This window comes from Cicer arietinum, chromosome 5, assembly GCF_000331145.2.
Source record: "Cicer arietinum cultivar CDC Frontier isolate Library 1 chromosome 5, Cicar.CDCFrontier_v2.0, whole genome shotgun sequence".
NCBI classification, from domain to species: domain Eukaryota; kingdom Viridiplantae; phylum Streptophyta; class Magnoliopsida; order Fabales; family Fabaceae; genus Cicer; species Cicer arietinum.
Genome location: NC_021164.2, coordinates 60,290,408 through 60,318,334, shown reverse-complemented (window position 1 = coordinate 60,318,334; position 27,927 = coordinate 60,290,408). Strand labels below are relative to the sequence as shown.

The 27,927-nt window shown below is 30.8% G+C and overlaps 1 protein-coding gene across 2 annotated transcripts; it reads right to left on the bottom strand.

Moving 5' to 3' along the window:
• Nucleotides 1-1,011: 1,011 nt before the first annotated feature.
• LOC101488965 (uncharacterized) lies at nt 1,012-13,430 on the bottom strand. Of its 2 annotated transcripts, none has more exons than XM_004515609.4 (19): nt 11,784-13,430; nt 9,858-9,943; nt 9,289-9,663; nt 9,095-9,178; nt 8,612-9,001; nt 7,499-7,538; nt 7,113-7,257; nt 6,878-6,969; nt 6,459-6,704; nt 6,057-6,304; nt 5,747-5,977; nt 5,446-5,664; nt 5,292-5,345; nt 5,091-5,156; nt 4,838-4,978; nt 4,699-4,752; nt 2,517-2,576; nt 1,932-2,336; nt 1,012-1,794 (listed from the first exon to the last, which is right to left on the bottom strand). In XM_004515609.4, the coding sequence occupies exons 1-19, from the start codon at nt 13,072-13,074 to the stop codon at nt 1,621-1,623; spliced, it is 4,401 nt and encodes a 1,466-aa protein (XP_004515666.1). In that variant the 5' UTR covers nt 13,075-13,430; the 3' UTR covers nt 1,012-1,620. The 2 variants fall into 2 exon arrangements, with proteins under 2 accessions (XP_004515666.1, XP_004515667.1); XM_004515610.4 differs by having other exon boundaries at nt 6,459-6,701; nt 11,784-13,429.
• Nucleotides 13,431-27,927: the final 14,497 nt, after the last annotated feature.

The following is a 27,927-nucleotide window of genomic DNA, read 5'->3' as shown; positions in this document are numbered from 1 at the left end:
AATTTAACAAAATATTTATAAGTAATCGGAAATTTTTATCCTACAAGTTAGTTTTAGAGTTGTACAAGGCACATCCCAAATTCAAAAAGAAATTTTGACAGGCTATTCCATTTCTTCCAAATTAATACACATGAGCAATGAGCAATTATTACATAAGATAGACTCAATCAATTTGAAAAGTTCAATGTATATTAAAATAGTAAGCAAAGGTTGTTGTAAATTTATTTTAATAATATCTGAATTTTTAATAGATTATGTCCGTGTTCATGTAGAAATTATTCTGTAACAACCAAAGTAAAGGCCCGTCAATCCGTTTTGGAACTTGGGAAGTCAACATTATTGTGCAAGTGAAATGATAAAATTAATGATTTGTGAAGCTGGAGAGAAAAGTTGAAAGATCACCCCCAAGACCTGTAATCAAGTCAATAATATCATGCCCACAGTATGAACAGTATTTAACGAACAAGCATGTTCAACTATTGTACAAGATCGATTCAATTAGAATGAATAATTTACGTGTCTTCAGAAACGGTATAGATGTACAACTTTGCATAAAACATGCATCAGGAATGGTCAAAATGAATTTAAATTCATAATCAGCCAACTTCTAAACATATTAGTTGATAATCGGATACTAAAAATAATCAGTTTATTTGAATTAGTCAATTGCTAACTAAAACTCATTTGGCATGTTAAATACATCGTTGAATTTCACGGTTTTACTTTGCTAGCAGCAGCGCATCACAATTTTTTTAATGCCTCCAAGTCTTCCTTATGGGCTATATAAGTCATCATTGACAACCGAGACAGCCAAAAAACAACAGAAATTTGAATTCAAATCTCCTCAACTAGACCACATTAAACTAATAATAACGTGAATTTTTGTTCATAATTGGGCTTTACTTATCACCACAGCAGCAGCTGGCACGGTTCAACGAGGACTAAAGCTAAACCAACATTTTCTTCCTCTAGCATAAAAAAAAGTAACTGTGATGCTAATATACACAAATGTTAATGCCAAAGGTTGAGCTACGAAACGAGCTCAAATGCTTATGGTTGTATTCTACATTAAAATATAGTGAAATGTAGCAGTCAATGATTACAAAAGAAAATCAGCATTAATTAAACTCAATTAGAATGCAGTATAAGAAAGAAGAAAAAAAAGAGGTTCAAGGTTACATAATTTATATGCTCGGTACAATCTGATGCCAAGCACGAGCCCTATCAGAATTAATGCGACTGTAAAAATATGTACATCAACTTTACATAAAAACAGGTGGTTTCCTGATATTCCCTTGTATATGTTTTACAAGAGGGAATGCTTCTGTTCCCTCACACGAGTGTCCATAAACGGAATGCACGCCCTTCCAAATACAAGTAAATGCAAGAAATGCTCATCCACTGTACAGCTTACACTCACAACGAATGTACAACAACGTTAACAAAACTTCCCCTCGTCAGAGCAGAATGCAACGTTCTGCAACAATACAGTGACCAGAGCCCTGTTCCTACATTTTGCCATACTAAAATACAATTCCACGTGCAAAATGGCATGGCATCGTATATTGTGGATGTCAGCCTCGTGGGCGAAAAGAAAAAACCAGGTTGGGATACAATACACTACCCATCAGGTTCCCCTGGTCCACTAGCATATATATCCTCGTTAGACTGCTTGTCATTTGACAAGCAATCCGCGGGAACATATGCATATCCTTTAGGTAGCATTGAATTCTTCATAGATGCTTCATCTGACGTCATAACAAGCTCTTTTCCAAATGGTTCAGTAGTCTGTAACTGCAAATAAGCATAGGATGGATGAGGTCTTGTCCAGCTAAATCCATAATTTACCCTCTCCCAATATAATATTTCAAAGTAAAAAATGAACATCAAAAAGAAAAATAAAGACATCAGTGTCTTCATTTATTGCAGACCTTTCGAGGTTTGGATCTCCATCCACCCTCCTCGGAGATATTGTGCGACGTAGCAGAAGCTCTACGAGGAATCTGTTTGCCAGAAAATTGCATCTTCTCTGGAATCTTGTGGTTATAGTGACTTTGGGAGGTTGAGCAGTCATCATCCAATTTTGGGTCTGTGTCCATGGATACGGCAACTTTAACACGGTGCTCAGCAGAAACTGAGCTATCCACAGTTACATCATCTGATCTTTGGACCGCTTCACTGCATGATCTGTATCCCTCAGTGGTCACTTTAAGGGATGTTGTAGCTGATTCTGAACTACCATCAGGAAGGACAAAAGGACTGTGAACAAGCACAGACCTAGCAACATGATCTCTTTTAAAGGCAAGTATGTCATGTGAGCATAGAACCAACTCCCGCTGTAAATGTCCACAGAACCAGAAGTTAATCATCAAAATGACCGTGCAAGACAGATCTCACATATGTAGAGATTCCCATATTACTTTAGACATGACACAATAATCGCCATCAAGAGTATATCACAACTGGTGGAAAACAACTTAAGCCTTGACGAGTTTTGAAAAAGACTAAAATTTTACCTTTATTTTTTCCCGCTTGACAATTCTTTCACAGAGGAGACGTAATCTCTCAAGTTCCACCTGTTTTAAATGCATTAAGAAAGAATCGTGTGCAAGGTATTAAATCGATATTGCACTTCAGATAAAGAAGGGGAGTCGGAATGGTAAATCATATGACTGTAAAAAGATTGTAAGATCCTAGAAAATTCATAAAACCCATATAAATATGCAAACAAATTCACATGCTCACGTCTATAAATAGAATACCATTAATAAGAGGAAAAAAACATTTAAAACATACTTTAAACACTTAATTAAACTTGTATTACAGACATTATTTTCTAAATTTGTTTTGTATTTTAGTTTTAGTGTGGTTATCTTGTGTTTATTTTTTATATCTTTTATAACAACTGTTCCTTTTTATAATGACACAATTGAAAGTGCTCATAAATGCAGTTTATTGAGTTTTTGAAAGCAAATTGCCGCACAGACTCAATTTATTTTTCATTGTGTTTAAGCTGAATGGGCTGTAAGTGTAAGACCCGATAAAAAATCTAAGACTATAGACTTAAACCTAGCGGCTTAAAGGTTAATAAAGAAACCATGCGTTTGGGTAAGACATGGATAACACTTTTCATTATGCATATTCATTCAGACTAGGGATGCAAAAACAAGGATGCATATACAACAGTGGTTCAAGAAGGGAACGGTCTGTGCAAGGCATCACATTGCTTTAAGCGGAAAAAATATTTGTTTATAACCTGATTGCAAACCCGAAGCGAAAAAGAAAACCCAAAGATCCCACGCTTTTGCGATTTAACACATTGATCAAACCCGATTTCACCTGCTCCTAACGATTTTTTATTGCATCGGGTTTGAAGAATGAAGATAAGGTCGTAAATCATGCAATCTAACGAGCTGGCTCTCAATTTTGACTAACTTGATGCTGTGTGTGTAACTTACTAAAAAGTAAGAATATATGGTTCATGGGTAATTATTTCAATTTCGACTATAATTTATATTTCCTATTAAAATAGGAGAAAAGTTAATTGGCATGCCACTGATTTATATTTCCTATTAAAATAGGAGAAAAGTTAATTGGCATTCCACATGCATACAAGTGACGAACAAGATTTGAGTATAAAACAAGCACAGGCAATTTCATCTTGCTATCACTTCACAGACTCATCACTAATTCTGTTCTTGCTCATCTTTGATCATAACCAACATTCCACTCACAGCTAAACAATTATTAATATTACTTGTATAATATAGGGTTGAACAAGTTATCAATCCCACTAAAATTTTGAAATTTTGTTCCGTCCCTGTAAAATAAAACCACATGTTTGAGTCCCTACAAAATTATTCTACAAACTGTTTTAGTCCCTATAAAATTATTTCTACAAGCTTTTTAGTCCTTGCCGAAACATGTTTAGAATGATTATTAAAAGTCCTTGCTGAAACATTTTTCAACTTTTAAATTTTTGAATGATTTTTTTGCAAGGATGTTTATAATATTATTAAAAATTCATCCGCACAAATTTAAAAAATTTTAACTTAGGATAAATTAAACATGAATTTTTTAAATGTCATACGTTTAATATAGAAGTCCTTAAAATATAGACCTAGAAATCAACGTTATAGATCATTTTTTGTGGAGGAACTTTTTATAGTGTTGTTAGCATGTATACAAACCAATTATTCAAAAACATATATCGATGCTCCAACAGGACTAAAATTGATTGCATAATAATTTTGTATAAGGACTAAAATATGTAAAAAAAAATTACAGGGACTAAACATTATTTTATAAGGAAAAAACTTATTTAACCCTATAATATATATCAAATTACTATTCATTTCAGCTGAGCTAGGACTAAAGATGTACTCAGAACCATGTGGCAGACATAAGGCTATATTATCAGTAATACTCTACTTCATCAAGACATTAATGGTTTTAGACGGGGGAAATTAATCCCAGGAAGTTTTATATTATCTGGATTCAGGACTAACATTTCCTTATTGCCAAGCACTTTCATGCCCAACCAGACTATAAAGGTTTCTGCAACTGTATCCTAAGCTCAAAACAATTATTCAACATGATACCCATAAACCTTTCATTTCCCTCAATATAGAGATACTCGACAATCTCAACACTAGATGTAAGGAATCAAGTTGAAAAAAATGGAGAGGAAAGTCTCACCCTAATTTGCTTGATACTTTTTAACTCTTCAACTCCATGTTTTTGTGTTTCAGCCTGCAAAAATGAGGAATAGAAACTTAAGATGTCATTATGGTAGGCCAACACCGAGGACCTTTTACTACAAGAGAAAAAATTAAACCTTTGCTCTCTGCTCCGAACTATGCTTTTCACAGTAAGCCTTGTGTTGAATCTTGCCCCCAACAGTCCTCACAACCATGAACAAACCAGCACTTCTAGCACAGGATGGATGGAATGTGGTCAGGCAATGGCCATAGCAACACTGCACTCAGCACACGTCAACATTATCTTAGCAATCAAAATCTTAATTCCAAAAAGCATGTTGATTGAAGAAAAGGATATAAGAGGAAAATAGTTGCTGATTTTATCATTACCTTCATACATACACCATGCTTGTGGTGGCAGATGCAACAAACATCAACTCCTTTTGGCACAGCCTCCTGGCATTCAATTTTTAAATACAAAGATAGTAAGACAATAATTAAATGCTCTGTTTAATTTTTTAAGTGAACAAGCAAGAGATAGGTGGTTGGAGTTCCAAATGTAAGAATCATCTGTTCCACCAATGCACATACCATTCCTTCGATAGTATTTATCTGCCCTCTTCTAAATGTAGACTCCAAAAGCCACTGTAAGTATTGTACATGCCAGGAAGTTAAAACGTAAGAAGCAAACTTAAGTATTGAAGTATGACAAGGATACTTGCAAAAATAAAATAAAAAAAATAACCTCAGCACAGAAGGCATGAACCCATTGACCATTAGATGACTTCCTAAAAGCACCAGTTGTACCACCGCAGAGAGCACATTCGGCAACGACATAAGGCTTCTCCCAGCTATTTATAGCAGATGCCCCACAACTTCTGGACAATAGATCTTCACATAATTCACAGTACCATGGACCTGTTGTTTCTTTCACACTACGATAGCAAACTGAGTGCACTGCAACCTGCAACCGAAAAAAAAAACTAATAAGGGCAAAGATCAGAGAAACAAGTGAATGAAAAAGGACTAGGGCCAAGTCCTAGAACCTTGCAACCAGAGCAGACTAGGATAGGATTTAACATATTCTCAAACCGACGGCAGATATCACATGATTTACGTTGCTCCTTAGAAAAATCTGAGCTTGGCAGACAGAAATCCGAATATTTCTCTGATGAAGCTCTAGTGACAGCAACTCTCGAAAGAGTCTCTTTGGCTCGTGGCATTGGCTGAGAACATCCCCCAGTCCGCCCACTTAAAGCATTTAGCTTCAATGAATTCTGAAAATGAATATATTTACTGTCAATACGGTTAGCAAGTTGTGAAAAGAAATATTGACAAAACAAAAGCACATTTGACCTCCTGTTGCACAGATTCATCTATGGTGTCTTTTCGGAAAGAAGAAACCCTAGAAGATGCTGCTGCTGCAGCAGTTGCAGCCGCCAACACTGCCTGCGCTTCCTTGTTCTTTTTTTCTTTTCTACCCTGTTTTTTTGCCTCCTTAAGATCACGCAAATATTGATTAACAATCACAGCATCCCATCTTTGTTGATGTGTTTTATCAATCTCCTGAGGCAAACTCTCGGCAACATTGTGGACCAAGTTTTCTGCAATTAGAAATTAGAAAATCAAACACACACAAATGTTTCTATAAATTTAAAATTGAGCGACGATACAATACAAAACAATTGATATTGCTAACTTCAGATAAATTCGAAAAAATGAAGTCGTTGAGAATTCGGGACTAAATGATGCACACACCAGTAAGCCTCTTCTTTGCAACTGCTTTCTGCAGTAATCTATACTGAAAATGTATAAGTTCCCCTTCCAACTCGTCTTCTGAATAAAATTCCATAAGTCGCATGTTTTCATCTCGAACCAACTGCTCCATCTTTGCTAGATCAGGCATGGCAACGTCAGTGCAAATTAATTGCTGATTTTCGCTACTGGAGCAGCCACTAGTCCCAGAGGAGTCAACCAAAGAATTTATGTAGCCACTTGAACCTGCTTTTGAGAGAGGAATTTATTAGACTAGTCCAAATAACATTAAACAAGAGACTGATGAGTCATTTGGTATGCAACTGTTCTAATTACCGATATATTATATAAATAAACATATGGTCCGGAAATTAGAACAATCATACCAAATGCCTCCTAAAGATAACATTCAAATCTGTCACCTAAAATATCCCCCATGGGCAAACCATCACGAATCTGCATCAATTTCTTGTCAATGTATGGGTGAATGTAACTTGAGATTGCATCCATTTTTCTGCATATCAAAAAAGAAATTTGATTTTAAAGGAGAATGCCAACCTAAGTAAGTCACATCAAAGGTTGTCTACTGACACACATTAAGAGACAGAAAGCAGTACATGCTGAAAATAAGAAAAATAGCCACTTTGAGAAGCTCACATGAAACCAGAAATGGGTGTTTCTGAAGCAGAATGAGCTGTATAGTGCTGATCAGAAAGCATAGACGCATTCTGCAAACAAGCAATAGGCTTCTGTTCTGATACGCAAACAGATAAGCTGGATTTGTAGAGTTCGTCAGCATTGCCTGCATAATGAAGCTATAAATACTCATAACAGGAAGAAAATATGCCATAAATACTCATAAATGTAACTGAAGCACATTGGTAGTTAAAAGCAAACATAATCCTTAAAAATTAGCATTTCATTTCATTATACCTATACCACACTTTTACAGGAGAGCGAAGGAGGGGGGGAGGTATTTACAAAAGAAATTGGTATAGTAGCTTTTGATTTCTTAAAATGACAGTTTAGAGATGAAGTCGTACCTTGATTCTCATGAAATATATCTTCAGACTTGATTATATTCTGCATGGAATGAAAAACAGAATACAGTAAACAAAGTGTGCTCAGACGTTGCTAAGGGTTCTCAAGAATGAAGAAGTGCTAGCAGAAAAAAGAAAAAAACGAAAACTATCACATAGGTAAACAGGAACTAACCATTGTTCCACTAAGCAATTACTTTTACTACAACAACAAACACTATTTTCCACTAGTTAGAGTTAGCTAATGGATCAAACAATGCAGGAATGTCATGTCACTTAGCATGTGTACTACTGACACATCATTTAGATCCAGACCTTCCCCAATGATTTTAAAGATATATCTCTTGCTTATCCTACCCATTAAGCAAGTGAAAAAATTGATGAAACTGCTCATTACAAATTTGCAATACAATTATACTGTCTGAGTGTTTAAACAATCCTCAGAAAAAAGAATATACAATTTTGAAAGATGGATTCAAAAGATCAAAAGGGAAGGAAAAAAAGAATTGGTCATGCGGTTCAAATATGACAGGGAAAGAAGCACCAAAAGCCCTATCTAAATAATCCATAATAATAATAATTAATTACTCGAGTAAAAGGAAAATGAGTTCTAGTAGATAAAGACCTGTTTGGTTCAAGAAAACATTTTCTATTCTCATTTTTAGTTCAGTTTTCACAAATAATTAAAAATATGTTACGCTGTTTTACTTTGTTGCATTAGAAATATTTGAAAACATAAAACAAAAGGAAAAGAGTGTGACATTTCTGTAACTCGTCTCCCAATGAATGTCGTTTTTGCCCATTTCACACGTATGAAGAAATATTAGGAAATTACTATAAATTAAAGAAATAATAACAATTTCACCAAATTAGCCTTGTTAATAGTTGATGCGTTTTCCACTATCATAAATGTAAAGTGGAATCTAATGTTTTCGAAGTAATGTACATAGTATTAATTAGATAGTACAATTGAAAACAAAAATTAATCATAAATTGATAAATGAAAATGACATTTATTTTTTCTAAAGTGGCACTCAGTGTGAAGCGGAAAAAGATAGTAGTTAGTACAAACAAAAAATAAAAATCTTTGCCAAACAAAATAGGCCATAAAAGTACCGTTTCAGTGGCATCAGGAATTGATGCTTTGTCAGAACTTCCTGGATTTTCACACTCAGGCTGACAAACTGGGAATTTGTCAATTGACAACCCATTCTCAATAGTAACCCCCTCCGATGAGCATATCACTTTATTGTCCTTCAAAATCCTAATGTTATTGATAGTTCTTCTCCTTGGTGGTACAGATTTAACATTAACAGCAACAGGATCCAACAAGCCTGAATCAGATATTGGTAAAGTATCAGAACCATCTGAAGCTCCGCTTTCATCCATAGATACATTGGCCGGTTTGAATTTGGCTTTTAGGCTTTTATGAAATGCACCAGTATACACATGGGCTTTTAGCCAATTGACTATTTTGTGTTGCACATCAGGGGCCATATAGTCTTCCTGCAAGTATAGTGTTTGAGGCACACAAATAAAATATGTTTTGTTCAAATAATCATTTTTCACAAAGTACACATGATAAATTTCGAGCATTACATTGATATTCGCAGTTAGTGTATCTGGTGAAATGCCAATCTCCAATGCCACATCTTTTACATCAACTTTCCCCCGATCTATCAACTGGCAAAAAGAGAATGTCAGCTTAAAATAAGCACGGAAAAAAAGTAATTGTTTACAAAATTATAGTTTCACAATAAACACATCGTATGTTTATAATATGTGCTGAATACCTTCTTCAAAACAAGTGCAAAACTGGGGGAATCAGAGGCATCAACATTGTCGATGGTTCTCACAGCCCCTCCAATATTATGTGGTGGGGCAGCACCACATCCCAACATATTGTGAGCATTAATCCTACAGACAGACAATCCTCCTTCGGGAGGTTCATCATTATGGTTCAACTTGTCTGGATTACTATCAGACTCCAACCCTCCTCCGTTGCTGCAACCAATTTTAACATTGTGTTCACTTTTCACTGGCAGTGTCACTGGAAGGTCGTTAGCTTCTGAAAATTCACTGCCAACTGCAATAGAGCCTCCCAATGGCAAGATGTTTCTGCTTCCCTGTAGATCTGAGTGTTTCAAGCAAAAAGCCCGCAATTCAATCTGACAAAGTATAACATAAAAAGGTAAAAAACAATCAACTCCTGCAGCCAAACACTAACTTGAAAAAAAAAATGGGACTATTTACTATTGGCATATTAGGAACTATTCCATCATTGATATTCAACATTATGCTTGATTTGTGTTTCCTGGAAAGGAAAAAGGGGATTTAGTTCTGAAAATTACAGATAACTCACATTATCATTACCGTACTTTGCCCAAACCTCCATTCTATGTCTAGCTTCCCTAGCACATAAAGGGTGGAAAGAAGTTCTGCAGGATCCTGAAAACACCAGATAGAAGGAAAATGTTACGAGCTAAAAGAATTTGATGAGCATAAGATAGTTATGAATGCCAAATAGCAACAAGTTACAGAAGATATGATAAGCGGCGATAGGTGCAGTACATACTACTACAGAACCTTAATCAAACATGACACTCCATAAAATATGAAATGAAAAGAAAAGAAAAGAGAAGAAAAAGTCTGTATATTCCCAGTTCAGAAAAGCCTACATCGAAAAGACTGAATCCGAACCCAACATCTCAATAGATCAAAAGAGATAATCTACCTATGAAACAACTGTTTTTGGTAGTTAAATAATAATTTCAAAGGCCTAAACACCCTGATTCCAAGAATAGCACTAGTTAGGTTCCATGGTTTAGACAGTATATTCCTAGCTATTTTTAAAATAGCTTTGCTGTCACATATGCAATGATGGGAACTTGCCACTCTTCAATACCAAAATTGATCCATCCTTACACTAACTTATAAGCAAATGACTAGTACAGTATGCTATCCTGTAACAGAATAGCATACGAAAGGATAAACAGATGGCTAAAAATGGGCCGGCAGCTGACATGTCATTTTTAAAGAGAGAACACACTTTATCTTCCCAATTTGTCATGAAATAGATACATTGCAAATTCTACAGTGCCTACCTTTTAAGTTGAGGTTCATTGGCAAAAAGAATACGCCTACACATACTCTAACAATAATGCAAAAAAATCCTTGTTCACCAAAAGATGATCCAAAATGCAAAAAAAAAAAAAACATATATAAATATATCTATTACACCAGCAGGAAACAGACTTAGAACTAGAAGACACCTGAAGAAAACAACTCCAGCAACATTTAATCCACAATTTAAACTCTGCTTATGTTACATAGACTCCCCATGCCTTTCAATCAATAAATAGGAATGATCAACAAGTAAATTCTCTAGATTAGACACTTCAAAATCATGCCTTGCAATTTTCAATCAATGAGAGGCATAAATCATCCAGTCAATTGTTCATATTAGATAGTACTGTCAGTATTCTGTACAATATTGGAAAAATAAACTACTGGGATATTCACTTCAAAATTGAATTGTGTGGAACTTCAATTAGAAAAATATAAAGAAGTTAACCTTCAATTTAATTAATTTCAATATTTTTTGGGACTGGTAGTTAGTCAGGAACAAATTAGAAACAAAAATCGCATAATTTGGTGCATGTAATTAATTGCAAAAAAATATGTTCTTCAAGACAAGGAACATGAAAAGTCCAAATACTTGCATTCTTGAAGTATAATACAACTCTAATGTCAAATCAAATTTCCTCGAAAAGAAAATGTCAAACCAAATTAGTATCTTAAAAGTTACCACTATAATAGATCAGGCAGAATAACTAATGTTCTTCAACTTCAATTGGACAGGATAACTAGGCGTTTATATCAATTGGATGATGTTATAATAATACTTGAATACTTGATCAGCAAAGGATTATACATGTGTAAGCTGATAATTAATGAATAGCAGATATACTGCAAAGATGTTAAAATATACGGTCTGCACCAAGATAATGTAAAAATGAAAATAGTAAAACAATAAGGATTGCAATTAAATAGTGTGAAAACTGAACTTTTTTTCGGTCACTACACTAAGCTTAATAGACAAAACCATCTTTGAACAAAGTAAACCAACTCAGGGTATCACCACAAGCAAGAAAAATATGAACTAACAATCAAATGACAATAGACAAAACTACAGAGTCTAACAGACGCACAATGAGCTATAGCTTTGAGACACTGCAATGCTGGTCTAAGGAATGAAAATTGCATAGTATAAGACAGTGAAACATACCATGACTACACCGAAGACATGCACCACATTTCAATTTGCAAACATTACAGATCAATTTTCTTCGGGTTTCCTTGATGCCTCCCACGTTCATAACAGGCTCCATCTTCTTCAAATCATCAATATAAACCTCCGGCATCCACAGAGAACAATACAGGTGCACAAACTGGACAGACCCAACACTTTCAACAACACTATTAACTGGTTTTAAAGCGCCACCCTTCTTCGAGCAAAGAACACAAGGACTTGCCGAGTCATCAACATCACCCTTTTGCTCACACCAAGAGCACAACCAAGACTCATCTACATCACCTTGTATACCATAGCACTTCCGATGAACTGCGACTTTACAAGATGCACAGACTATTAACTGATTGGAATCTCTGCCAGAGTCTCCCCTGCCACAATAATGACAATAAAGTTGGTCCCCATCACAAGGAATAGTCATTAAAACTTTCTCCAACCCAGCATCGCCACCCAAAAGCTTTCTTTTCTTGGATGGACGCTCGGAAGTTAACGAAATTTTATCCCTACAACCTAAAAACCACTCTAAACTAACACAAGAATCATCATAAGCATTACAATTATTGTCATCCTGAGGCAAAGCTCTTTCCAATGCAGCAACGTCAATTAACTCAATTACCAATGAACCGTTCTCATTGTTAGCATCTTCAACAGCCTTGTCCCCATTCTCACTACTAACTATATTTAACATTGGATCAACCTTCTTCTCATCCTCACTATTAATGACTACATTCAACCTACGAGCATTTCCCAAATGCGGAATAGTAAAACACTCACGAGAAGCTAAACTATCAGAAGAAGTAACCTCGAACAAGGTATCAATATCAGACAAAGTTAAGTCCCTGAAATACTCCTCCGTTTCAACCCAAACGTTGGAACAGCGCAACTTATCACTCGCTCTAGACGATTTCTTTTTCTTCTTATCACCGCCACCGGCATGGGACTTCTTGTTGCGCTTCCGGTTATCACCGTTGCGGTTTAACAAACTTGCCAACCCACTCGGCAGAGTAACCACAGCAGAAGTCGAAGTTTCCTCGGCGGCATCATGAGGAGAGCGTTCGCTAAGCGCTTTCCTCGCCTGCGTGAAGTAATCCATCTTGACCGCGGCGGACTCGTGTGGAAGTTCCGATCGGTCCGCCGGAAAATATGCCGGATATGTCCTCTCCTCGACGACGGCGGTAGAACCTTCTTCCCCCGCCATGTTCTTTCGCCGGTAACATCGTTCCCCGGTCATCGCCGGCAACAACAAGGTACAAATGAACGAAAGCATTCCATTATAAAAATTGAAAACCCTATCGTAAAATCCTGTAGCAGTGGAGAGAAAGTGAGAAACCTAATCGAAGTCGTATTCGGTTTCGGATTGAAGGAGAATTGAAGAAGAGGATAAGCCCCGTTTTCTAGGGTTAGGGTTCAGTTATTGTTTGGGATCCGTTTTCTTAGACTCGTTAATATTTTTGTTTCGCGCAGTTCGATTTCGCTTTCATGGGGCTAGAAAGAGAAATGAAAAAAAAAATAAAAAATAAAAATAAAAAACGTACGAGAGTAAGAGGAGCGAGAAGAATTAAAAAAGTGGAGAGAGAAAAAAAAGAGAAAAAGAGAGAGATAATTCGCGTTTTTTGCAGGCTGTTGGAGGGAGGTTCATTTGGGTTAGATAGATATTTTATAACCGGGTATTCTCTACGGTGTTGTGACGCCATACGATTCATATCATGTGCCACATACTGATAGACACGTGGCACGCATGACACTAAGGTGAAAACGTGCACCTTACCCGCTACCTACTGTATCCACCAGATAAGCATAGAACTGACTCATACGATGAATGCAAAAAGCGATAATAGTGTTTTTAATTTAATAAATAAACAAACATAATTCAATCAGTTGAGTAAGTATAGTATCTATACATTATAATAAAGTAAAGATGATAATTTGGCAACTTTGCCACGTGTCAGCCAAATAGAGTCTTAGGAATATATGAAGTTTCTATTAATAGAAATAATACTTCATCGTGCAGATTTATGGCCAATTAAATAATTAAAAATAAAATACTATACACCACGACTACTTGACAGTTTTTTTGAAGGTAAGTGTTTTTTAAACACTACTTTATCAACTACCGCTTCAAATTAATTTAATTAAAAAATTTATGGCCAATTAAAAAATTAAAAATAAAATACAATACACCACGATTACTTGACAGTTTTTTGAAGGTAAGTGTTGTTTAAACACTACTTTATCAACTACCGCTTCAAATTAATTTAATTAAAAAATTTATGGCCAATTAAAAAATTAAAAATAAAATACAATACACCACGATTACTTGACAGTTTTTTGAAGGTAAGTGTTGTTTAAACACTACTTTATCAACTACCGCTTCAAATTAATTTAATTAAAAAATTTATGGCCAATTAAAAAATTAAAAATAAAATACAATACACCACGATTACTTGACAGTTTTTTGAAGGTAAGTGTTGTTTAAACACTACTTTATCAACTACCCCTTCAAATTAATTTAATTAAAAAATTTATGGCCAATTAAAAAATTAAAAATAAAATACAATACACCACGACTACGACAGTTTTTTGAAGGTAAGTGTTGTTTAAACACTACTTTATCAACTACCCCTTCAAATTAATTTAATTAAAAAATTTATGGCCAATTAAAAAATTAAAAATAAAATACAATACACCACGACTACGACAGTTTTTTGAAGGTAAGTGTTGTTTAAACACTACTTTATCAACTACCCCTTCAAATTAATTTAATTAAAAAATTTATGGCCAATTAAAAAATTAAAAATAAAATACAATACACCACGACTACGACAGTTTTTTGAAGGTAAGTGTTGTTTAAACACTACTTTATCAACTACCCCTTCAAATTAATTTAATTAAAAAATTTATGGCCAATTAAAAAATTAAAAATAAAATACAATACACCACGACTACGACAGTTTTTTGAAGGTAAGTGTTGTTTAAACACTACTTTATCAACTACCCCTTCAAATTAATTTAATTAAAAAATTTATGGCCAATTAAAAAATTAAAAATAAAATACAATACACCACGACTACGACAGTTTTTTGAAGGTAAGTGTTGTTTAAACACTACTTTATCAACTACCCCTTCAAATTAATTTAATTAAAAAATTTATGGCCAATTAAAAAATTAAAAATAAAATACAATACACCACGACTACGACAGTTTTTTGAAGGTAAGTGTTGTTTAAACACTACTTTATCAACTACCCCTTCAAATTAATTTAATTAAAAAATTTATGGCCAATTAAAAAATTAAAAATAAAATACAATACACCACGACTACGACAGTTTTTTGAAGGTAAGTGTTGTTTAAACACTACTTTATCAACTACCCCTTCAAATTAATTTAATTAAAAAATTTATGGCCAATTAAAAAATTAAAAATAAAATACAATACACCACGACTACGACAGTTTTTTGAAGGTAAGTGTTGTTTAAACACTACTTTATCAACTACCCCTTCAAATTAATTTAATTAAAAAATTTATGGCCAATTAAAAAATTAAAAATAAAATACAATACACCACGACTACGACAGTTTTTTGAAGGTAAGTGTTGTTTAAACACTACTTTATCAACTACCCCTTCAAATTAATTTAATTAAAAAATTTATGGCCAATTAAAAAATTAAAAATAAAATACAATACACCACGACTACGACAGTTTTTTGAAGGTAAGTGTTGTTTAAACACTACTTTATCAACTACCCCTTCAAATTAATTTAATTAAAAAATTTATGGCCAATTAAAAAATTAAAAATAAAATACAATACACCACGACTACGACAGTTTTTTGAAGGTAAGTGTTGTTTAAACACTACTTTATCAACTACCCCTTCAAATTAATTTAATTAAAAAATTTATGGCCAATTAAAAAATTAAAAATAAAATACAATACACCACGACTACGACAGTTTTTTGAAGGTAAGTGTTGTTTAAACACTACTTTATCAACTACCCCTTCAAATTAATTTAATTAAAAAATTTATGGCCAATTAAAAAATTAAAAATAAAATACAATACACCACGACTACGACAGTTTTTTGAAGGTAAGTGTTGTTTAAACACTACTTTATCAACTACCCCTTCAAATTAATTTAATTAAAAAATTTATGGCCAATTAAAAAATTAAAAATAAAATACAATACACCACGACTACGACAGTTTTTTGAAGGTAAGTGTTGTTTAAACACTACTTTATCAACTACCCCTTCAAATTAATTTAATTAAAAAATTTATGGCCAATTAAAAAATTAAAAATAAAATACAATACACCACGACTACGACAGTTTTTTGAAGGTAAGTGTTGTTTAAACACTACTTTATCAACTACCCCTTCAAATTAATTTAATTAAAAAATTTATGGCCAATTAAAAAATTAAAAATAAAATACAATACACCACGACTACGACAGTTTTTTGAAGGTAAGTGTTGTTTAAACACTACTTTATCAACTACCCCTTCAAATTAATTTAATTAAAAAATTTATGGCCAATTAAAAAATTAAAAATAAAATACAATACACCACGACTACGACAGTTTTTTGAAGGTAAGTGTTGTTTAAACACTACTTTATCAACTACCCCTTCAAATTAATTTAATTAAAAAATTTATGGCCAATTAAAAAATTAAAAATAAAATACAATACACCACGACTACGACAGTTTTTTGAAGGTAAGTGTTGTTTAAACACTACTTTATCAACTACCCCTTCAAATTAATTTAATTAAAAAATTTATGGCCAATTAAAAAATTAAAAATAAAATACAATACACCACGACTACGACAGTTTTTTGAAGGTAAGTGTTGTTTAAACACTACTTTATCAACTACCCCTTCAAATTAATTTAATTAAAAAATTTATGGCCAATTAAAAAATTAAAAATAAAATACAATACACCACGACTACGACAGTTTTTTGAAGGTAAGTGTTGTTTAAACACTACTTTATCAACTACCCCTTCAAATTAATTTAATTAAAAAATTTATGGCCAATTAAAAAATTAAAAATAAAATACAATACACCACGACTACGACAGTTTTTTGAAGGTAAGTGTTGTTTAAACACTACTTTATCAACTACCCCTTCAAATTAATTTAATTAAAAAATTTATGGCCAATTAAAAAATTAAAAATAAAATACAATACACCACGACTACGACAGTTTTTTGAAGGTAAGTGTTGTTTAAACACTACTTTATCAACTACCCCTTCAAATTAATTTAATTAAAAAATTTATGGCCAATTAAAAAATTAAAAATAAAATACAATACACCACGACTACGACAGTTTTTTGAAGGTAAGTGTTGTTTAAACACTACTTTATCAACTACCCCTTCAAATTAATTTAATTAAAAAATTTATGGCCAATTAAAAAATTAAAAATAAAATACAATACACCACGACTACGACAGTTTTTTGAAGGTAAGTGTTGTTTAAACACTACTTTATCAACTACCCCTTCAAATTAATTTAATTAAAAAATTTATGGCCAATTAAAAAATTAAAAATAAAATACAATACACCACGACTACGACAGTTTTTTGAAGGTAAGTGTTGTTTAAACACTACTTTATCAACTACCCCTTCAAATTAATTTAATTAAAAAATTTATGGCCAATTAAAAAATTAAAAATAAAATACAATACACCACGACTACGACAGTTTTTTGAAGGTAAGTGTTGTTTAAACACTACTTTATCAACTACCCCTTCAAATTAATTTAATTAAAAAATTTATGGCCAATTAAAAAATTAAAAATAAAATACAATACACCACGACTACGACAGTTTTTTGAAGGTAAGTGTTGTTTAAACACTACTTTATCAACTACCCCTTCAAATTAATTTAATTAAAAAATTTATGGCCAATTAAAAAATTAAAAATAAAATACAATACACCACGACTACGACAGTTTTTTGAAGGTAAGTGTTGTTTAAACACTACTTTATCAACTACCCCTTCAAATTAATTTAATTAAAAAATTTATGGCCAATTAAAAAATTAAAAATAAAATACAATACACCACGACTACGACAGTTTTTTGAAGGTAAGTGTTGTTTAAACACTACTTTATCAACTACCCCTTCAAATTAATTTAATTAAAAAATTTATGGCCAATTAAAAAATTAAAAATAAAATACAATACACCACGACTACGACAGTTTTTTGAAGGTAAGTGTTGTTTAAACACTACTTTATCAACTACCCCTTCAAATTAATTTAATTAAAAAATTTATGGCCAATTAAAAAATTAAAAATAAAATACAATACACCACGACTACGACAGTTTTTTGAAGGTAAGTGTTGTTTAAACACTACTTTATCAACTACCCCTTCAAATTAATTTAATTAAAAAATTTATGGCCAATTAAAAAATTAAAAATAAAATACAATACACCACGACTACGACAGTTTTTTGAAGGTAAGTGTTGTTTAAACACTACTTTATCAACTACCCCTTCAAATTAATTTAATTAAAAAATTTATGGCCAATTAAAAAATTAAAAATAAAATACAATACACCACGACTACGACAGTTTTTTGAAGGTAAGTGTTGTTTAAACACTACTTTATCAACTACCCCTTCAAATTAATTTAATTAAAAAATTTATGGCCAATTAAAAAATTAAAAATAAAATACAATACACCACGACTACGACAGTTTTTTGAAGGTAAGTGTTGTTTAAACACTACTTTATCAACTACCCCTTCAAATTAATTTAATTAAAAAATTTATGGCCAATTAAAAAATTAAAAATAAAATACAATACACCACGACTACGACAGTTTTTTGAAGGTAAGTGTTGTTTAAACACTACTTTATCAACTACCCCTTCAAATTAATTTAATTAAAAAATTTATGGCCAATTAAAAAATTAAAAATAAAATACAATACACCACGACTACGACAGTTTTTTGAAGGTAAGTGTTGTTTAAACACTACTTTATCAACTACCCCTTCAAATTAATTTAATTAAAAAATTTATGGCCAATTAAAAAATTAAAAATAAAATACAATACACCACGACTACGACAGTTTTTTGAAGGTAAGTGTTGTTTAAACACTACTTTATCAACTACCCCTTCAAATTAATTTAATTAAAAAATTTATGGCCAATTAAAAAATTAAAAATAAAATACAATACACCACGACTACGACAGTTTTTTGAAGGTAAGTGTTGTTTAAACACTACTTTATCAACTACCCCTTCAAATTAATTTAATTAAAAAATTTATGGCCAATTAAAAAATTAAAAATAAAATACAATACACCACGACTACGACAGTTTTTTGAAGGTAAGTGTTGTTTAAACACTACTTTATCAACTACCCCTTCAAATTAATTTAATTAAAAAATTTATGGCCAATTAAAAAATTAAAAATAAAATACAATACACCACGACTACGACAGTTTTTTGAAGGTAAGTGTTGTTTAAACACTACTTTATCAACTACCCCTTCAAATTAATTTAATTAAAAAATTTATGGCCAATTAAAAAATTAAAAATAAAATACAATACACCACGACTACGACAGTTTTTTGAAGGTAAGTGTTGTTTAAACACTACTTTATCAACTACCCCTTCAAATTAATTTAATTAAAAAATTTATGGCCAATTAAAAAATTAAAAATAAAATACAATACACCACGACTACGACAGTTTTTTGAAGGTAAGTGTTGTTTAAACACTACTTTATCAACTACCCCTTCAAATTAATTTAATTAAAAAATTTATGGCCAATTAAAAAATTAAAAATAAAATACAATACACCACGACTACGACAGTTTTTTGAAGGTAAGTGTTGTTTAAACACTACTTTATCAACTACCCCTTCAAATTAATTTAATTAAAAAATTTATGGCCAATTAAAAAATTAAAAATAAAATACAATACACCACGACTACGACAGTTTTTTGAAGGTAAGTGTTGTTTAAACACTACTTTATCAACTACCCCTTCAAATTAATTTAATTAAAAAATTTATGGCCAATTAAAAAATTAAAAATAAAATACAATACACCACGACTACGACAGTTTTTTGAAGGTAAGTGTTGTTTAAACACTACTTTATCAACTACCCCTTCAAATTAATTTAATTAAAAAATTTATGGCCAATTAAAAAATTAAAAATAAAATACAATACACCACGACTACGACAGTTTTTTGAAGGTAAGTGTTGTTTAAACACTACTTTATCAACTACCCCTTCAAATTAATTTAATTAAAAAATTTATGGCCAATTAAAAAATTAAAAATAAAATACAATACACCACGACTACGACAGTTTTTTGAAGGTAAGTGTTGTTTAAACACTACTTTATCAACTACCCCTTCAAATTAATTTAATTAAAAAATTTATGGCCAATTAAAAAATTAAAAATAAAATACAATACACCACGACTACGACAGTTTTTTGAAGGTAAGTGTTGTTTAAACACTACTTTATCAACTACCCCTTCAAATTAATTTAATTAAAAAATTTATGGCCAATTAAAAAATTAAAAATAAAATACAATACACCACGACTACGACAGTTTTTTGAAGGTAAGTGTTGTTTAAACACTACTTTATCAACTACCCCTTCAAATTAATTTAATTAAAAAATTTATGGCCAATTAAAAAATTAAAAATAAAATACAATACACCACGACTACGACAGTTTTTTGAAGGTAAGTGTTGTTTAAACACTACTTTATCAACTACCCCTTCAAATTAATTTAATTAAAAAATTTATGGCCAATTAAAAAATTAAAAATAAAATACAATACACCACGACTACGACAGTTTTTTGAAGGTAAGTGTTGTTTAAACACTACTTTATCAACTACCCCTTCAAATTAATTTAATTAAAAAATTTATGGCCAATTAAAAAATTAAAAATAAAATACAATACACCACGACTACGACAGTTTTTTGAAGGTAAGTGTTGTTTAAACACTACTTTATCAACTACCCCTTCAAATTAATTTAATTAAAAAATTTATGGCCAATTAAAAAATTAAAAATAAAATACAATACACCACGACTACGACAGTTTTTTGAAGGTAAGTGTTGTTTAAACACTACTTTATCAACTACCCCTTCAAATTAATTTAATTAAAAAATTTATGGCCAATTAAAAAATTAAAAATAAAATACAATACACCACGACTACGACAGTTTTTTGAAGGTAAGTGTTGTTTAAACACTACTTTATCAACTACCCCTTCAAATTAATTTAATTAAAAAATTTATGGCCAATTAAAAAATTAAAAATAAAATACAATACACCACGACTACGACAGTTTTTTGAAGGTAAGTGTTGTTTAAACACTACTTTATCAACTACCCCTTCAAATTAATTTAATTAAAAAATTTATGGCCAATTAAAAAATTAAAAATAAAATACAATACACCACGACTACGACAGTTTTTTGAAGGTAAGTGTTGTTTAAACACTACTTTATCAACTACCCCTTCAAATTAATTTAATTAAAAAATTTATGGCCAATTAAAAAATTAAAAATAAAATACAATACACCACGACTACGACAGTTTTTTGAAGGTAAGTGTTGTTTAAACACTACTTTATCAACTACCCCTTCAAATTAATTTAATTAAAAAATTTATGGCCAATTAAAAAATTAAAAATAAAATACAATACACCACGACTACGACAGTTTTTTGAAGGTAAGTGTTGTTTAAACACTACTTTATCAACTACCCCTTCAAATTAATTTAATTAAAAAATTTATGGCCAATTAAAAAATTAAAAATAAAATACAATACACCACGACTACGACAGTTTTTTGAAGGTAAGTGTTGTTTAAACACTACTTTATCAACTACCCCTTCAAATTAATTTAATTAAAAAATTTATGGCCAATTAAAAAATTAAAAATAAAATACAATACACCACGACTACGACAGTTTTTTGAAGGTAAGTGTTGTTTAAACACTACTTTATCAACTACCCCTTCAAATTAATTTAATTAAAAAATTTATGGCCAATTAAAAAATTAAAAATAAAATACAATACACCACGACTACGACAGTTTTTTGAAGGTAAGTGTTGTTTAAACACTACTTTATCAACTACCCCTTCAAATTAATTTAATTAAAAAATTTATGGCCAATTAAAAAATTAAAAATAAAATACAATACACCACGACTACGACAGTTTTTTGAAGGTAAGTGTTGTTTAAACACTACTTTATCAACTACCCCTTCAAATTAATTTAATTAAAAAATTTATGGCCAATTAAAAAATTAAAAATAAAATACAATACACCACGACTACGACAGTTTTTTGAAGGTAAGTGTTGTTTAAACACTACTTTATCAACTACCCCTTCAAATTAATTTAATTAAAAAATTTATGGCCAATTAAAAAATTAAAAATAAAATACAATACACCACGACTACGACAGTTTTTTGAAGGTAAGTGTTGTTTAAACACTACTTTATCAACTACCCCTTCAAATTAATTTAATTAAAAAATTTATGGCCAATTAAAAAATTAAAAATAAAATACAATACACCACGACTACGACAGTTTTTTGAAGGTAAGTGTTGTTTAAACACTACTTTATCAACTACCCCTTCAAATTAATTTAATTAAAAAATTTATGGCCAATTAAAAAATTAAAAATAAAATACAATACACCACGACTACGACAGTTTTTTGAAGGTAAGTGTTGTTTAAACACTACTTTATCAACTACCCCTTCAAATTAATTTAATTAAAAAATTTATGGCCAATTAAAAAATTAAAAATAAAATACAATACACCACGACTACGACAGTTTTTTGAAGGTAAGTGTTGTTTAAACACTACTTTATCAACTACCCCTTCAAATTAATTTAATTAAAAAATTTATGGCCAATTAAAAAATTAAAAATAAAATACAATACACCACGACTACGACAGTTTTTTGAAGGTAAGTGTTGTTTAAACACTACTTTATCAACTACCCCTTCAAATTAATTTAATTAAAAAATTTATGGCCAATTAAAAAATTAAAAATAAAATACAATACACCACGACTACGACAGTTTTTTGAAGGTAAGTGTTGTTTAAACACTACTTTATCAACTACCCCTTCAAATTAATTTAATTAAAAAATTTATGGCCAATTAAAAAATTAAAAATAAAATACAATACACCACGACTACGACAGTTTTTTGAAGGTAAGTGTTGTTTAAACACTACTTTATCAACTACCCCTTCAAATTAATTTAATTAAAAAATTTATGGCCAATTAAAAAATTAAAAATAAAATACAATACACCACGACTACGACAGTTTTTTGAAGGTAAGTGTTGTTTAAACACTACTTTATCAACTACCCCTTCAAATTAATTTAATTAAAAAATTTATGGCCAATTAAAAAATTAAAAATAAAATACAATACACCACGACTACGACAGTTTTTTGAAGGTAAGTGTTGTTTAAACACTACTTTATCAACTACCCCTTCAAATTAATTTAATTAAAAAATTTATGGCCAATTAAAAAATTAAAAATAAAATACAATACACCACGACTACGACAGTTTTTTGAAGGTAAGTGTTGTTTAAACACTACTTTATCAACTACCCCTTCAAATTAATTTAATTAAAAAATTTATGGCCAATTAAGGTTCCATCTGATCCAGCTTTCCCATTTAAATTCCAGAGAAGACAATTTCCATTGTCGTTGTGTTTTGCAATGACCATAAATAAGAGTCAGGGTCAATCTCTTTCTCAAGTTGGTTTGTATTTAAAGCGACCTGTATTTACTCATGGTCAATTCTATGTGGCTATTTCACGAGTAAAGTCTAGGGAAGGATTGAAGATTGTTATTTTAGATGAAGAAGGAAAACTATGTACCGACACCAAAAATGTTGTGTACAAAGAAATTTTCAATAATTTGTAAACATGTATACGACATTCTTTTTACGGTTATATTTGTTTATTGTAAGTTATTTTTTGTATGGAATTGAATTGATGATAAAATTCATATTATGTCTTTAATGTCAATGTCAATAAAATTATGTCTTGAATGTCAATGTTAATTCAAATTTTTATATTATATAACTTTATTATAACAATATATTTATCAATATAGTAATTTGTATCCGTGCGACGCACGGGTTACTCACTAGTTTAGTATATTGTGAAAAATGGAAAATCATAAAATAGACGCGTGCATAAACAAGGAAAGGTGGATTTATTTGGGAAAAAGGTCATATCCACACACGAATTAAGGAATGAAATCTTAACAATAATTCACATGGCTGAGTCATAAGGAAAAATCTGTATTAAGATTCTTTGAATCAAATAGTTTATGAAACTATTAAAATAATTGACATACTCAATCCAATGTATTGTAAATGAAATAAGGAAAATGTTAATATTTACGAATTCTTAATGATCAAATTTTTTTTTCCTATAATTTTTCATGTTTTTTTTGTCAAATATAGAATTATGGTAGTTTCATTCACATCAATTTCATACATATTGTTGGGGAGTCCGAGTTGAAATATAGTTTTTAAGTCTTTTAAAAATCCTTAATGTTTAGCTCATTTTCAGATGTGCCGCTCCCCGTACTCCCCAACACATATTTATAGTATCAAGTAGCATTATTTTTATATAATATGTTTAATTATTTTTCTCTTTAGAAGTCACAAATGTACGTTATTAAAACAAAAAATCAATGGTTATACATAAATAGTATAAATAGTCTGAATCGTTTACTTTAAGGGATAAAGTTCAATTTATCATTTAATCTTTCACATTTTTAATTAATAATCTTTCTATTGTTTGGTGAAAATTTGTGAGTGGCATAAAAATATATACATTTTATTTTATTTTATTTCTTTTAAATTAATACTAAGATTAAGATATCTTATATATTTCAATTGTGATCTAAATGTATAGTTCTTCAAAAATTAAAATACGAATTTTCATAAACGATGACTATAAAAAATCACATGATTTACAATCCTACAAGGTCTAAATAGTCTAAATGTGTATTCTAAATCGTTAAAATCTTAGTTTTCATGTGTTAAAAATTCAAATACAATGGATGAGTATAGAAACTCCAAAGATAACTACTTAGACTTTAGTTTCATAAATATACAAATTTGAATGTAACATTTAGAAATTTATGTTTTTATCCTTGAATATACAAATTTCAAATATAATGTTCCTAAACTAAGTTTTTAAAATATAAAAAAATCAAATAAAATATTTGAATAGAAAAATTGAAAATATATTATTCAATAATAGATGTTTAAATGGTAAAGAGGTTGTGATATATTTTAGTATTAAGTATTTGTGTATAATCACAAAGGAGGATTCAATAATTGATGAAGAGATCCCGAGATATTTTTGTACAAATCTTTATATATTATTAAAAAATGACCTAACACTGCATTTATTCTTTGGTAGGCATTTGACAAAAAAAATTTACAAGCAGTGCATAAAGTATTCAATAATCTTGCTCAATACTTACTTTCACAAATATAAGAAAATATGGGGAAAAAATGTACAAGTAGTGCATAAAGTATTTGATAAGCTTGTTCAATACTTCCTTTCACAAATATAAGAAAATATGGGGAACTTGTTGTCCCTTCTTACGAGCCTTAATATGTTTGCAATAACCAACTTCAACTTGGTCAACATTATATACCAGACACAGTCCATAAAAATGACAAAAGAAAAAGGGAAAAATAAGTTTTTTTTGACAAATTTCCTCGTAAGGTGCAAAAAGTTTACAACTTATCCTCGTTCAATAATGTTTAAAAAGAAAGGGATGAGATGCATTGATTATTGATTTTAATTAGTTGCTCTCATAACTTACAATCTATTAAGCATTGGACGACAAATTATAATTAAGTCTATCATATAACTTTTTAGATCAATCTTAATAGATGCGAAAACTTTTTTTTCCCTTTTTTTTCTTTTCGCAATTCACACCATCTCTTGCGTTTTATAGTAATGTTGTGATGAATCTTCGACCCAAGATAAAACTCGATTAGAAAATAAATATGATAGTATCCAAAAAAGAGCTTGACCCAAGTTTACAAAGATTTAAGTGAAAAACTTTTAGATCACATTATATGTGACAATCGATCTAAAGTGGGTTATAAACTATAGACCATCAATCTCGGGGATGAACGCCAACAAAGTTTTTTTCCAAAGCAATAATATAGTTGTCGTCCCACGATTTATCAATATATTTTAATAAAAAACAAGTCATAATATCTCAACAATGCTAGAAAAAAATTTGGGTAACCATCATAAAGCTTTTATGGGATTCGATGTAAAAAACGTGTTTTTTTATATTTGCAAGTTGAGGCTTATAACTCAACCTCTCATGTTGATCATCGAGCTTATTGGGAAAAAGGTAAAACACACAATATAATCTCTTACCTCTTTATTTTCATGAAATACCTCAAAGTAATAATTCCAAATAATTTCTTTTAAACTCTCAAGATCAAACTCCCAATCTCAACTACCATTGCCGAATGCGATAATTTTTTTTGTTCTCCTTCTTACAATTGCCTCGAAAGGATAATATTTAGTATGTATGTTCCCATCAACAACTCATTTTCCTCGGATTTCCATTACCAAAGACACCTATGTTGATAGAGAGAAACACAAGCTCCTGGAGATCACTATCTAAAGCATCGAGATATATGTTATGCCCACGATGATGATTATTCTAAATCATATTTAACCTATAAAGCAACTCTTTGTTTTGCTTAAAAATATTACCAAATGTTTCTTATGTTACAAAATTTGAGAAGATGGATTATGACTTCCAATATTTGAAGCAACTCTTCTCCATAAACTTAGGTATCCTTTATCCATAGAAAAACATTGACACAAATTAATCAAGCAGATGCATGTAAGAAAATGTGGTTGGAGCCATATTAGGTTTGTCTTTCAATGTAACAACAATGAGCGGGGATCGAATTGGATTATGGGTAAAAAAAATTGTGAAGCATTCATAGTTTTGTTGTCTCCAAACAACATTACACAAAGTCTTGATAAGTTTTTTAAAAAACGTGGCCTTTTAATCTCATTTAGGTTTTCTCTAAGTGAACATAGAATTGACTATGTGAACCTCTACAAGATGATAATCATCCTTCCAATTATTAAATTCAAGCACCTTATTTGGTCAACTCAAGCATCACCCTTCTGCTTCTCATATATAACTGTATCGTTAAAGTCATAAAACATCAATTAAGAGTCAAATACTTCATAAGCTAAGGTCTTTAAGCTATTCAAAGTTGTGTTTTTAGTCTTCTTTTGGACTAACATGAAAAACACTTAAAAAGACAATAAAATTATGATAGTAGTCAAACTAAAGTTATGTAAAGGACAATTAAATCAATGTTTGACGGGCCTTGTCCCATTTGGAAATGTTGTAACAATAAAATTCAAAAGAGGAAGTTTAATGAGTGAGCGACGGTGTATCTTGATTATTTTATCTTATTTTTATTCAGTGATATAAATTTAAATTATTTTGAATATGATTTTCAATTGCTATTTTCGAAAATTAAAAAAAAAGGCTATAAATGAATTGGTTAACAAAAGTCGATTATTAAGGTCATGTGAGAATCTATAGCAAAAGATCTACTAAGAAAGGTACTGTCGGAAGCGGTGAAAAAATGTCGCAATAACACACGAGTTGCTGACACTATTTGGCCACAATTGCTTGCAAAGTGGGAAGATGAACAATACCAAACATTGTGATGTGTGCAGTTGTGAATCGTAGTTCGAATTTATTTTGTCGACCAATATCACTTTTTCAATCTTTTATGTTGCTTTGAGATTTTTTTTCGTAACAATATGCCTACTTATGAGAATCTTAAAATTCATGGATGCACGCTGTTTCAATATGCTTTTGTCATTAGACACATGAAACTTCTAACCATTTGTTTTTTTATGGCATATTTTGCAAAGAGCCTTGGAGTTGGCTTGGAGCTATTTAAAGTGGTCAAATAGATATCTCCCCTCTTCACTTGATTTCTATAGTTGTAACTTATTCTTGGAGTCATCAGACTCTTAGTTGTCTTATCAACATCTATTATCAATACTCTTTGGG